Below are 15,051 nucleotides of genomic sequence, written 5' to 3'. Positions count from 1 at the left end.
GTGATACTATAGTTTGGGAAAAATCATTCCTATAAGAATTTAAATAAAGATCTATAAGAGAATACTGGGGAATGCCTCAGTATTCTTAGCAGGCAGAAGGAACTGGAGAAAAGCAGTCATTGACTAAAATCGGTAAATGTTAATAAAATATTAGGACAGTACAGTCTTGCGAAAATCAGAAGGAAAGAAAAATTTAAAAAGACTAAGGTACTTAACTGAATACAATGATACAGATAATTCAAGGAAGATGGGACCAAGAAAAAAAATCTCTAAATTGGATTACTAAATGGATCTTTTAGGAGTTTTTTTCTAAACACAGTTGTAAGGCCTGAATCAGATGAATACTAGGATATAATGAGTGAAGAATGGTAAATTAGATAACTTCAGAAGGTTTGAGATATATGAATATGAACAACACACACCTTGACCTCATTTCCCAATAATTGTGCAACTATCTCATAATGGTGAGAGAATAAAATTATATATATATATAGTTGCTAGACAATAAGCAGAAGGAAAATACAAGTGGAGACAAATGAGGAGGCAAACTCCAGGAAAAAGTAATATAAACTAGAACCAAGAGCCTAGGTAGATGCATTGGTTTTAGAAATGAGAGAAAAAAAAGACTCAGAGACCAATAGTAAAGACACAGATAAATTTAGTCAACAAACAGATGATGATGACAAAACAGAGAAAATGGAAGAGACAATGGAATTTGATTGAAATAATGTTAATTTTCTCAGAAAAGAAAAAAATGAGTCATCTTCCCCAAAGGGAATCTGAAGTAGTATTGTGTGTTTAAAGAGTTATGGGGGTGGGGATGTAGATCAGTGAGATAGTGCTTGCCTAGTTATGTGTGAGGCCCTGTCAATCCCTAGTATTGCAAAAAATCAATCAATCAATAAAGAAGGTTATGCTCTAAAATTATTGCTTAAGAAACTACATTAATATATTTTGAAATTAATTTTTAAAAAACATTTTTAGTTGTAGATGGACACAATATCTTTATTTTATTCATTCATTTTTATGTGGTGCTGAGGATCGAACCCAGTGCCTCATGTGTGCAAGGCAAGAGCTCTACCACTGAGCCACAACCCCAGCCCTTGAAATTAATTTTATGAATGGTTTAACACATGTAACAAAGCTCTTAATTGAATAAAATATTCACCTCTCTCCATTCTTGAAATATTTAAAGTCTATGTGGGGGCTGGGGATGTGGCTCAAGCGGTAGCGCGCTCGCCTGGCGTGCGTGCAGCCCGGGTTCGATCCTCGGCACCACATACAAAGATGCTGTGTCCGCCGAAAACTAAAAAATAAATATTAAAAAATTCTCTCTCTCTTTCTCTCTCAAAAAAAAATTAAAAAAAAGTCTATGTGGTCCTAATTATCATTATCACTAATAATAAATAAATAAATAAATATGTATGAAATAAAGATATACATTATTAAACCCTGCAATTCTCTAAAATAAGCAAAACCACCCAGGATACATTTTCTAATCAAGTTTAAAAAACTGAATTTTCCTCCCAAATTTAATAAGACAAATTTAAATATCTAAGAGATTTATTATTTATTAAATAACAAAAATTTACATCAAGGAAGCTACAACATAAATCTATACTATTAAGAACTACTAGAATATTATGCTAAGTGAAGTAAGCTAATCCCAAAAAACCAAAGGCCAAATGTTTTCTCTGATATGTGGATGCTGGTTCATAATGGGGGTGCATGGGAGGAATGTAGAAACTTTAGATAGGGCAAAGGAGAGGGAGGGAAGGGAGAAGGCACAGGGTAGGAAAGATAGTGTTATGAGATGGTCATCATTACCCTAAGTACATGTACGAAGACAGAAATGGTGAGACTCTACTGTGTGTACAGCCAGAGACACGAAAAACTGTGCTCTATATGTGTACTATGAATTGACATGCATTCTGCTGTCATGTATAAGAAATAGAATAAATAAATAAATTTTTAAAAAAAAAAGAATTATTAGAGTACTTAAAAGACACCAATCTTACTAACAAATCTTACTTACATCACAAGCACACCACTCTTGGAACATGAGTAAAATATTCTTCAATTGCATCTGTATAGCAATGGCAGCCTCCCAATCAGGATCTACTTCAATATGTTGCCCAACCTGTCTTCTGATTTCTTCCATTCCCTGTAAGAAGGTTAGTCAACATATAACCCTTTTTCTTTGCTTTTCTACTGGCAAAATATAAAATTGTTGGGATTCGTGTACATATATGCTGAAGTATTTTCACATGGTTGTTATACTAGGTCAGAATACATCAGATCAAATCCCAGCTCTCAGAGGTACAGCTCAAAAGTATAACATTTGAATGCAAATACCAGCTCTGTCTGGGATTTCTTTTTGGGATCCCTAAGCAAATTATTATTAACCCCTTAATTCCTTATATACAAATTGAGAATAATAATAGCAACTACTTCATAAGATTGCTATAAGGCTCAAAAGAGATAATGCATGTAAAGTGCTTATTATACATTTATCATATGGTAAACATTCAATAAACATTAATAATAGTAGCAGTAGTAAACAAAACTTATTATTAAGGTGTATAATAACTAAGTTACTAAGATATATAGAAAGATGTGTTAAAGTGAATCAGTGTTTAAATTTTATACTAGTTTGCTATAAAATTTTTCTCTCATATAAAAAGACAACAGTTTACTAAAGGAGAATGAGAAGATGAAAAAGAAGAAGACAATTGAGATTATATTTTTTAAAATAAAATTCTCTTATGGTGTACAGAATAAGTATCATACCTGCATACAGGTAAGAATTTTCAAAAAAGATCGAAAACCTTCAAGGAACTGCATTCTTAATCTTTCCGTCCATATCGTAGGCTTGCTGATCAGGATATATCTATATCATTTCAAAAGAGAAAGAAATATTTCACTTCTCTATTTTGAAGTAATTTTAAGGTTTTCAGGATTACAGATAATGTTGACTTCTCAAAATTATGCATTCTAGGGCTGGGATTGTGGCTCAGTGGTAGAGCGCTCGCGTAGCTCGGGCGGGACCCGAGTTCAATCCACAGCACCACATAAAAATAAAGGCATTGTGTTGTGTCCATCTACACCTAAAAAATGAATATAAAAAAATTATGCATTCTAATTTCTTACAATAATTAGAAGCTCTAAGCAGAGCTAGAATAATCTGTTTATTTTATATATAGTCAGTGAAATGTGGGAATGCCCTACAAGAGGCAGATATTAAAGCTAGGCCTGACTTCTCCATACATCATGCCCTCCAAGGTTAGCCTGATTAAGTGGGCCTCAGACCAACCTAGCTTACCACAGCCAACTCTGGACAAATGACAAACAGTATAGATTTCCTAGGATTCTTCATACCCATCATCCAAAGGGCCAGCAAAAAACTTTTAGGCTTAGAAAATTTGGAAAAGATTTCCTACCTACAGTTTTTGAGAACTCAGAACCAGGAAGAAGGATCTAAGCACCTATGTCATCATGGTTTGCACATCAGAATCTACTAGTTTCAAAAAATAAACAGCAGGGCATGTTGAGTAACAATAATATAAAAAACAAAATATAATCCCAGCGGATAAGGCAGCTGAGGCAGGAGGACTGCAAGTTCAAGGTCAGCCTCAGCAAATAAGTGAGGCCCTAAGCAACTTAGCGAGACCCTGTCTCAAAATTAAAAAACAAAAAATGGGCTGGGGATATGGCTCAGTGGTTTATCACCCCTGGGTTCAATGCCCAGTACCAAAAAATAAATGAATAAATAGACATATTTTAGCCTACAGTTTACAAGATCACTATTTCTTTTGGTTAAAATTGGTTTCATATCAAATAAGAATGATGTTTATCACCAAATGACTTCTCAGGAAGCAATCATTAACAATTATTAAAAATTATTTTGTACTCAATCAAAATACATTTTTGTTATATATACCAAGTACTGTAAATATAAACATGAGCAAGACACATCCTGCCCTTAAAGTTCAAAGTAGTGAGGAAAACACATATAGTGGACACTGTAATCTAAACATAAATGCTTAAAAAAAAAAGGTACAAAGGAAGTAATATAGGAACATAAAACATAAGACAACAGATGTAGAAACTATAAAACCAGGATTGTGGTTTAATTTTTCCCATTCTTTGGATATTCATTAATATGATGACTATGCATTAAAGATAATCATCAGGACCTTATCAAAGAAATAACTGAAATTTGCTAATTACCATCTAAATCTTTCTTTTAAAATAAAGGTAAAAAGGACTAAAGCTTAAAATCTGTCACAATAAACAAATGTCATCAAGGTCTTGTTGTTTTTTATATTATTGTAACTCAATATGTAGTCCATAAAACAGCAGCAATCATTACCGGGGTACTTTTTAGAAATGCAAGCTCTTGTGCTCTAATCAGACCTACTAAATAAAGGATCTGCATTTTAACAAGGTCCTTAAGATAATCAGTGCTCATTAAAATTCAAGAAGCACTGATCTAGAGTAGAGGAGAATTTACATTTTTAGTTTCTCACATAATTCATACCTGACCTCTGTAGTTTACCTACCAAGTAAAGATGCCAAAGGCAGGAAGAAGGGGAAGGGGAAGAAAAGCCAAGCCAAGCCAAGCCAGTATATAAAAATAGGTGGCAAAAGCAATGGGAAAGAGGGTAAAAGATTGGGAGAATAATGGAATGATCTGGTTTGAGAGCTTGTTACATTTTTGAGAAATGGAACAAAGGAATAGGTTACAGTAATAAAAGTGTAAGGATTCCCTAGTAAAACCAAGGTTCAATGACTTCTCTTTTCTAAGTTTCATTTCCATAGTGCATTAGCAACTGAGAAACCAAGTAACCCATTAGATACTGTCCATAAAGTGACTAAATTAACAGAGGCATATTAACTAAAATGAGAGAAGTAGTAATCCCTCCCTTTTATGTTTTTCTAGACAGACGTCAGTTGGAGTACTATGTTCTTTTTTTTTTTTTTTTTTTTTTTTTTTTTGGCATATAAATGGTATATATTCAACTGGAACAGGTTTAGAAGAGATGGACAAACAATTTAGAAGAAAATTTAAAATACCATGAAATAGGAACAATTAAAAAAACATTTACAAGTTAACCTAGAAAAAATTTGGCAGACATGAATGTTGTCTTTAAATATTTAAGTTAAACAAGAGATGATTTTGTTCTAAGTGGAAAAAGGATCAAAGTATGCTATATGTGTGTATGAATATGTGACAAAGAAATTCATTATTTTGTATAATTAATATGTACTATTGTAATAAAAGAAGAAATTCTGGAAAAACAAGTAAATGGATTAAGGGAAAACTAGAACCAGACAATGAAAGCTACAAAAAGACAGAATTCAATGTACAATAAGCTGTCTAAAAGGTGAAAGGTGCTATCCAAAATTGGAATGCACTATTTTGAGAGAATGAAAATTTCCTGAGGCAGAATAAACAGAATATCTATTAGTACCAACAAATGTATATCATGGTAAGGCATAATCAGATAAGTAGAGTATATGGCTAGACTATGGAAAACTATAAATTCTGGAAAAATTTAGACTTTATTCTGAAAACTAAATTAAGTGTTTGTAGATTAAACTGGTTTAAAAGATTTCGGAAAGAAGTAGAAAATAAAAACATACATAGAATAAGACATGGCTGCAAAATTTCTACAAAATGGGCTTTAATAATCATTTGCTAAACAAAGGATATTACTCACTGGTGTTTTAAGCCAGGTTTCAGAATAGGTATGGTTGGGGATTTTTTATGTATCCTCTGAGGCTACATACTATAGTGAAATGAATAGGAGTTTTACAGATAAATAGTGGTTAAGCCCAAATTCCAGTTCTGCCACTTACTAGTTTCATGAATTAGGAAAATAAATATGATCTTCAAATCAAGATTACCTTACCTGCTTTATAAAAAATGTTACATTAAAATAAGGTAAAATAAGCAAAGCTCTTTAGCACACAGGAGTTTCAAATAAATTTTACAGGATCCTTATAAGAATGAATTACACAGTTATCTGTTGACTAGGTACTCAAAATATGTTTGTTCTCTCTAAACACAGTTATGAGACTTTTTCATGGTAGTCAGAGTCACAGGACCAAGTCCCACTCCCGCCTCCCCAGTAAAGCAGACCAAGGTTATTCACTGACTTCATGAAGATAACTTTTAAGTTCAGCCATCAGTTTTAGTTTATATGCTTTGCATAATTTGGCTATGAAACAAATTTGAATCACAACGTTCATATGCTGATTCACTACTAAATTCATCTACCAAACTTAACAATTTTAAAGAAAAGTTTATATGCCATAATTGTGTTTTGAAATTGAGGAATGTTAAAAGGTTTTGAAGAATTTCCTTCAGTAATATCAAGGAGATACTTCAAAGTTACAGAAATCTGTACTTTGTTCTTTGTTTTATATTTTTGTTTTGCAGTGCTGGGGATGGAAACTAGGGCCTTGTGCATGCTAGGCAAGTGCTCTACACAGAGGTAAACTCCCAAGGCTTATTCTTAAAATAGACTAAATTATTTTGAAGTTGAATTAGAAGGCCTTTTTTCCTATCCCTCTATACCCTGAATGGTCACTAGAGGTAGATAAAATTGGAATTCTTCCCTCTTTGGGACTAGAAATAAATAATCATATATGCCTTGGAGCTCTTTTTTTTTTAATTTGCCAATTTTATTTTATTATTATTTTCTGTAGTTCTGGAGATTGAACCCAGGGCCTCATACGAGGAACCACTTTACCACTGAGCTATAACCCCAACATGGAGTTTTTTTTTTTAATGGCAAATTAAATAAAATATATTTTGTTCTAATCTAGTCTTCTTTTCTTTTTGGCAGTACTGGAGATGAAACCTAGGGGAGCTTTACAACAGGGCTATATCCCCAGTCTTTTCATATTGAGAGAAGGTCTCACTAAGTTGCCCAGGCTAGCCTAGAATTTGTGATCCTATTGCTTCAGGCTCCCAAGTCACTGGGATTATAGGCAAGTGCCACTATGCCTAGCTTTCTAATGTGTGTGTGTGTGTGTGTGTGTGTGTGTATGAAAAGGGGAGTTAAAAAGTCAACAGATCCTTAGCAATATGAGGCTGTACAAAGAGACTATACAAGTGGGACAGAACCACAAAATATGTGAATGGAAGTAAAAGATGTGGTAATTACAATGGAGATTCATTTGGTGACCTCAGGAGACGCCAAGTACCTGTGGCAGGAGATTTTCAATACCTTATTTACCTGATTTTAAACTCAAAAAGAAGGCTTTGGGCTGGGGTTGTGCCCAGTGGTAGAGTGCTTGCCTAGCACATGTGAGGCACTGGGTTTGATGCCCAGCACCACATAAAAAATACTAAATGAAGGTATTGTGTCCATCTACAACTAATATATATATATATAGGCTTTACTGGTTTACTAGAGCTATGAATTTAGTTCAGTGGTAGAGCTCTTGACTAACAAACATGAGGTCCTGAGTTTAATCCCTAGCACTAAGGGGGTGGGGGGAGCCTGCACTGAAGACATTTACAGACATCCCTTGATATTAGTGGGGGATTGGTTCCAGTCCCCAACACAGTATATATAAAATGGCACAGTATTTGCACAGAACTTATCTATACATATCTACATTCTCCCATATACTTTAAATCATCTCTAGATTATCTAATATCTAATACAATGTAAATGTGTTGCAAATACTTGTTATACTGTACTGTTTAAAGAATAAGAACAAGAAAAAAAGTGTACATATTTAGTACAGACTCTTATGTTTTGAGTATTTTCTATTTGAGAGTAGTTGAATAAACAGATGTGGAACCCATGGATAAGGTGGGCCAACTGTATTAACATGAAGCAGTAAGAGTCCTTTGAACTTGCCATCATTATAAAGACAATCCTGGATAATCAGAAGGATCAAAGATTTACTTATAAGACAGAGTAAATAAGCACACTGTGTTTAACAGGTGCCCTCACCTTTTGACTCACAACTTACTTTAGGTCACATATTACTGCATATACTCTTCCCAATTTGTCCTGGCTATAACCCTGGAAGTTGAATTTATTGTTCCTGTCCAAGTATTCAGGTAAAACTTCTAGCAGAGTTTCAGTAATGACAGAGATAACATTCTGTTCTTCAATAAGATGTCGAGCCTGCAGAATATTTCAAGAATATTATCTTTAGAATGAAGTCATAGTAGCATGGACTTAATTTATTCATTAACTTGGTTTGGTCAGTAATTAAAAAAAAATGTTTACTAAGCATTAACCACAGTCCTTAGTTTTACAGAATAGCAACTAATGAAAAGTTAGTTAAACTTAAGAATCCTTGCTAGGAATGGTGGTGCACTGCTGTAATCCCAGCAATTTGGGAGATTTGAGACAGGAGGACTGCAAGTTCAAGGCCAGTCTTTACAACTTAGCAAAACTTTCTCCAAATAAAATAAAAGGGGCTGGGGATGCAGCTCAGTGGTAGAGTGTCCCTGTAGTCAATCACCAGTACTAGGAAGAAAAAAAAGTAAAAATCCCCTAATCTCCTACTCCTCAGTAACTAGAAAACACTTGGTTGCACACTCCCAGCCTTTAAACAAGTTATCTAATAATTCATCTTCAGTAATCACATAACGGGAAAACCATAACAAAAATCTTTCATGACTTCTACTCTAGAATATCTACTCTAGAATAGCCTCTCCTCATTCCCAGTTTAATTTCTTTTTCCTATACTTTTCTCTGGCTCTTTGAAAAGGGAAAGAAGCAAGAATTAATCAAACTACCCAGAAGAAACAGGAAAAGTAGTAGCACAAAAAGGAAGCAGAATCATCCATTGTCCTCCAGAACTATGTAGCATTATCTTACACATATGTGTGACAGGCACACTCTCTCCCTTTTTAGTTTTACCTTATTCCATAAGGTAAACTAAAGAATAAATGAAGAATAAAAACAGAGTAAAATATAAAAAAATCTTAAAAAAGAAAAGGAAAGTTTTGGTATTGAAATGGCAGTCTCCTAAGTTGCTCTAGAAAGTGAGAAAGTGAGAAATAAGTTGTGGATGTTATCCGCAGAGATCAGAACATTTGGACGAGAGTAATGCCCAGTTACTTGGTCCTTGGGTACCACTAAATATACAAATGAATAACACTGAAATAGTAGTCAATTTTCCAAATGGAATTAGCCCACCTTAGTCATTATGATATTTAGTTCGATATTAAGTGAAATTCTTAAAACAAAACAAGCTTTATCAGAAATCCTGCAAAAAAGTATGTACACACAGACACACACACAAATAACTGATACATACCAGAGTAGGAACAGTAAACATCTGAACTGAGAGTGCAGTTACAGAGATACTCCTGTCATGATCATCACTGATATATTCTTTCTGCAGTTGTTTATAATACTGAAAAATATAAATGGAGTCAATTCAAAGTTACTAACAAAAAACTTTAAAAATCTCAATTTAAAAAAGGTTTTAAAATTTAAATCTCAAATTAATAAGTGCTGCAAGAATGTCTCTATCCAGAATATGACAAATATATTTCCTACTTATTGAGGCAAGATATGGCATGGTCAACAAAAATATACTAGAAAATAACAAAAGACTAAATATTAATTCAGTTACCCAAACTACTAGTAGAGTTAGAAGATCTGCTAAAATAAAAACAAAACAAAAAGCACAGGTGAAAATGATGGAGGAGAGCAATAAATTGTGCAGTTTATTCTTTCTCCAAGCAGAATCTGGGGCAATCTTTATTTTTTTAAATATATATTTTATTTTGGGACAGGGTCTTGCTTAAGTTGCTTAGGGCTTCTCTAAGTTGCTATGGTTAGCTTTGAACTTGCGTTCCTCCTGCCTCTGCCTCCAAAGCAGCTGGGATTACAGGCGTGTGCCACCATGTCCGGATGGAGCAATCTTGAATACTTTTTACTCCAATGGTATAGGACAGGGGATACATTCAAAGTATTTAACAACTGATATGATCCAGAAAACCAACAAATTAGATTCATCCTAGCCTTAAATGGAATGCATGCCAACTTTTAAACTTTTTATCCTTATGCAAATGAACTGGAAATCAACCCTGACATATTAGAACAAATAACAGACATAGCTGTATATTGAGCATCTAGTATGTTTAAGCACAGAATTGGTTACCAAACTTAAGATATTTAATTTTACCTCCCAGAATTCCCACAGAATTTAAGAGATTAAATGCTGTACCAACAATATATCATCTAAATTGACAAATTAAAAAAAATTTTTTTAAAAATTTAAAAATAAATAATAAATAAATAAATTGACAGATTATCTTTTATATAAGAAACTATAATTTCAGCTAGGGATGTAGCTCAGTAGTACAGTCCTTGTCTAGCATGCATGAGGCCTTGGGTTCAATCCCCAGGAAAGAAAGAATGAAAAAAAGAAAGAAAATAAATTTCATTCCAGAGCACACATACAGTCCAACATTCTATCTCTAAAGAGTTTTATAAGTACAGTTTTTCCATCTTCAGTTACCATTGCTTCCCAAGATTAACACATGCATCAAATGTTACAATATGCTTATAAAATCCATATAACACAGGTATCTCATCTCATTATTATTTGCCTAATAACAATTATTTTCCTCTCTGCTTCCAATTCCATGCTGGGTCCTATCTCTGCCATATCCTAAGTTTTACAGAACTGTCTGCAACTTAAAATCAGAAGACATCAACAAATATTTATTGTATATTTTTGTATAAGGCAAAGTAGAAAATTCAAAGTCCCTGCTCTGTGTAACCCTACAATCTAACTTGCAAGATAGACAAAAATATATAACAATATAAGGGATATATATAACATGCCGGGTGTAGTAGTGTACACCTGTAATCCCAGCAGATCTGGAGGCTGATCTGCTTTGATCGTGTTCAAAGCTAGCCTAGCAACAGCCAATAAGTAACTCAGTAAAACCTTGTCTCTAAATAAAATACAACAAAGGTCTGGGGATGTGGTTCAGTGGTTGAGTTCCCCTGAGTTCAATTCCCGGCACCACCAACCCCCCCCAAAAAAGGATATATATCAAGCAACTTAAAAAGCTCTAAGTTTTAAGTTTGTTTTAGCCTCAGGTAAGGATAACTTTTGCCATCTAATTTCTGCTGCCTTTAGTATGCATATCTTTCCTGCCATTTCCTTCAATTAATTACTGCTACTCTTGTTACAAATTTTACTAATAGCAAATAAATGACCAAAAAGAACAAATGTGTGGGACTGGGGTTGTGGTTCAGTGGTAGAGCACTCGCCTAGCATGTGCAAGGTCCTTGGTTGGATCTTCAGCACCATATAAAAATAAATAAATAAAATAGAGGTATTGTGTCCAACTACAACTAAAAAAAAAAAACAAATGTGTGAATGTGATAACTGCCCTTTGCTTGGCTCTTTCGTCATTTTCCAAACCTATCTCCTGTTCTGCTGTTTCTATACTACCAAGTGCCATCTGTAAAAATATTTATTTAACATAAAATATTAAACTTTTGACAAAGAAATTAATCAAAAAATTCAATTCTTTTGAAACATAATTATTCCTTTGCTTCTCTTAGTCATTTATAAAACTTCTACTTCTGTTTATTGATTTCTATATATAAAAAGCAATTACCTTCACAAATTCCATGGCAAAGAGTTTTTTGTAGTCCATCTCCATAAAAAAACTGCTGAAGATCAATTCATGAAGGATCTTACGGGCACCTATAGATCATTTGGAGTCAGGAGATAAGAGGATATCAGCAAAATGAAAGCAAATTATTCCAGCCATTAGAAGTGAGAAAATATTACAAAAATATTTCACATGTTAATAGCCTTCAAGGACAATTATAAATAGCATTTATTGAAGTGGTACTAATATAGTAAAATTTAAAATACAACCATATACTGCATTTTCTTTTTCTGCACTTCTTCCACCACCTCATCTTACTTTATCCTTTCAATTTTTTAATTCATTTTCACTGTTTCACTCAGAACTACTCTTACTTTGTACTTTTCCTTCACCTTACCCTTTCTCTCATCCTTTACTTTTTGTTAATTGAGATTTTTGAAATGAAAACATAGCTGTTGAGAGCCACAGCCGAAGGGGCCCACAGCCGCCCCAGCAACTTCTAGCTGATTGGCTCCTCTGCTGTGATGCTCATTGGGCTGTTTCCCCGCCCTTTCAGACTACGGAGCTGCTCATTGGGGGACTTTTTTTGGCTCCGCCCACGCAACCCAGCCAATCGGCCTCAAGAGCAGGAGGAGTGGGAGAGGTTGAGAGGCTTGTGGGAAGCCGGTGGTGGCAGTTGGGCTCTGAAGGTTTTTCCTGAGGAGCTGTTTTGTTTGGCCTGTGTGGTTCTAAAAATAAAGTTCGTTTCTTTTGACAAGTGGCTCCTGAATTGTGCCCAGCCAGACTGCAGCACATAGCTGTAATAAACACATTATTACATGAAAATATATACCCACTTTTTAAAAACTGGCCCTGATTAAATGAAAAGGTACTGTAATTAAAAGGCAACATCCTTAGTTTCAACACAAATACAAATTGGATAAATATACCTTCATATAAGTAGCAAAAGCAAAGGTCTATTTACCTTTGTAAAGCTTTGCATCCCAAAGCATCAACCTGCTAATGAGACATGGATTCTCAGAGCCAGGTTCTTCTTTAAGGCATGCTTGGCAAAAGATTTGCCTAAAGTCACCTGTAAATAAAAGAAGACAGATAATTTTTATTTTTGATTTCTCCGTAAAAGTACATTTCCTATAATAATATATGAAAGACTAACATTAATCCTCCTATGCTTGATGTCAAAAATAATTCTGCCATCATCAAAAACTTGAAAGCCAATAAACAATATTATTTTATATTATGCATTTAAAATATATTATTTATGCATTTGAAGTGTAATCCTGACAATAAAAATAGATACTTGACAAAAAAAATTATTTTAAACCTAATGACATTTAAAAATTTATGGTTATAAAAACTCAACAGTTTATTAGAAATAAGAAAAAACAGTCTGCATGCTTACTTGAATAGCTCATAATTTTGTTCATCCAGGAACCAAGACGCAAAGCAAATTTCTGATGAGCCATAACCTCAGAGTGCAGTACTTCTACATGAAGTGGATGTTGAGAGACATTTTCTGAATGGCTCTACAAATAAAAGGTACATTGAAAAAAAAAAAAAAAAAAAAAGCTAGTATGTAAATTTTGCTTTCAGCTAAACAATCTATTCTTTAAAATAATAATCATCATCATCACCATATACCCATGCCATTACCAAATTTCTGAGTCTAAGCATCTTGATCCTATCTTTACTTAGGTGTCAAACCACTTCAACAATATCAAACCACTTCAACAATATCGTCATTCTATTTGTCCTACTTGGGCTCTTATAAATGTGTATAGTCCTCTTAAAAGTCTTGATTATCAGTCTCGGTTTCTCATTCAGAAAGTTACCTTTATATCTTCTTTTGCTTCCTGGCAAGTGGCATAAGCACCTGCTTTAACAGCCCGACGACCCTAATTATAGACAAAAATGAGAATTAGGTAGTGGAATGATAACCACAATCCATATGTAATATATTGCCCACAGATCTAATGAGCTGTCAATTCTAAGTAATTGGCTGACTAAAAGTTCAAGATTCTAGGATAATACATAATACATGCTTAATACCTTTTTGAAGCATCTGAACCTCCAAAAGAGAATTCTATAATTTAGGGTGCTGGCTAGTTCTTTACTTATTATAGTGTATTTCCTATTTTTATCAGGTAATAATAACTTAGGTTTACTAAACTCCTACTATAAGTTGTAAATAAATAAATTCATATTTTCATGAATGAATTTAGAGCTTTTCAACATACATTCTATTAATATACTTGTCATCCATTAATGGTGTGAATGGGCTAATGATTCCTCCACCCCTGGAGTGAGCTAAATAAGGTCTATATAGGAGTTCCTGGTAACTCAATCTTTTATTTACCTATAAAATTTTACCATTTTCTATATGTGCCATGTGAAAAGGATCAGAAAGCACTATCTTCCTCATTTAACCTTTATAATCATCTTATAAGGAAGGTATCCCTATTTTAGAGAGAACACCAAGACACAGAAAGATTAAGTACTTTCTCTTCAAATCCAAAAGTTAATAAATGGTAGATCCAGATATCAATTACAGGCAGTCCATTTCCACAGTACATACTTCTAACCATCTTACAATATTCGTTCTTCAGCTCCTTAGTATATATGGTAAGAACAGACGCTAGGCATGGTGATGCACGCCTGTAATCCCAATGGCTCCGGAGGCTAAGGCAGGAGGATCACAAGTTCAAAGCCAACCTCAGCAATTTAGTGAGGCTCTAAGCAACTTAGTGAGACCATGTCTCAAAATAAATATAAAAAGGGCTGGGGACATGGCTCAGTGGTTAAGTGCCCCTGGGTTCAATACTGGGTACAAAAAACAACACACCAAACAAACAAACAAAAAACAACAAAAAAAACCTACCCAAATATATTAAAGTGTCAATTACACCAGTTAAGGCTGCCATGACAATGAAAAAAAATGCACAAAAAACAAAGTTATATGAAATTTATTTTAAAAATAAACAAAATAACCTAAAGCAGTGGATCTCAAAATAAACAGGGACACTGGGAATATTTCACATGCAACAGGTTGACATGGCTCCTTATCAACAAAACAAAAAATAACAGATGTTGGCAAGGATGTAGATAAACTAAAGCATACATGTACACTGCTAGAAGAAATATAAAACCGTACAGTTGTTGTGGAAAAAAGTATGGCAGTTCCTCAAACACTTAAACATAAAATTCCCATTTGATCTAGTAATTCCATTTCTGGATATATAACCCAAAGAACTGGAAGTAAAGGCTCAAACCAATATTTGTATGATCATGTTCATAAAAGCATTATTACAAAAGCCAAAAAGTGGAAATAATCTGTGTCCATCAATGTATGAGCAAAATGGGGTACATGTATACAATGGAATATTAATCAGCCTAAAAAAGGAAAGAAATATTGTCGTATGCTACAATAT

General features: G+C 33.8%; 1 protein-coding gene across 3 annotated transcripts in view; it reads right to left on the bottom strand.

The window, feature by feature from the left end:
• Positions 1-15,051, bottom strand: part of Ubr1 (ubiquitin protein ligase E3 component n-recognin 1) — a 150,993-nt gene that overhangs the window by 77,988 nt on the left and 57,954 nt on the right. For all 3 annotated transcript variants that reach the window (XM_015480756.2, XM_048792980.1, XM_048792979.1), the window contains exons 8-15: positions 13,456-13,518; positions 13,026-13,149; positions 12,588-12,695; positions 11,627-11,715; positions 9,298-9,396; positions 7,996-8,153; positions 2,791-2,890; positions 2,036-2,164 (exon numbers count right to left, since the gene is read on the bottom strand). In XM_015480756.2, the coding sequence (XP_015336242.1) occupies positions 2,036-2,164; positions 2,791-2,890; positions 7,996-8,153; positions 9,298-9,396; positions 11,627-11,715; positions 12,588-12,695; positions 13,026-13,149; positions 13,456-13,518 (870 nt within the window). The remainder of the gene's footprint in view (positions 1-2,035; positions 2,165-2,790; positions 2,891-7,995; positions 8,154-9,297; positions 9,397-11,626; positions 11,716-12,587; positions 12,696-13,025; positions 13,150-13,455; positions 13,519-15,051) is intronic.

Source organism: Marmota marmota, unplaced genomic scaffold, assembly GCF_001458135.2.
Source record: "Marmota marmota marmota unplaced genomic scaffold, marMar, whole genome shotgun sequence".
NCBI classification, from domain to species: domain Eukaryota; kingdom Metazoa; phylum Chordata; class Mammalia; order Rodentia; family Sciuridae; genus Marmota; species Marmota marmota.
This window is presented reverse-complemented; position numbering and strand designations above follow the sequence as displayed.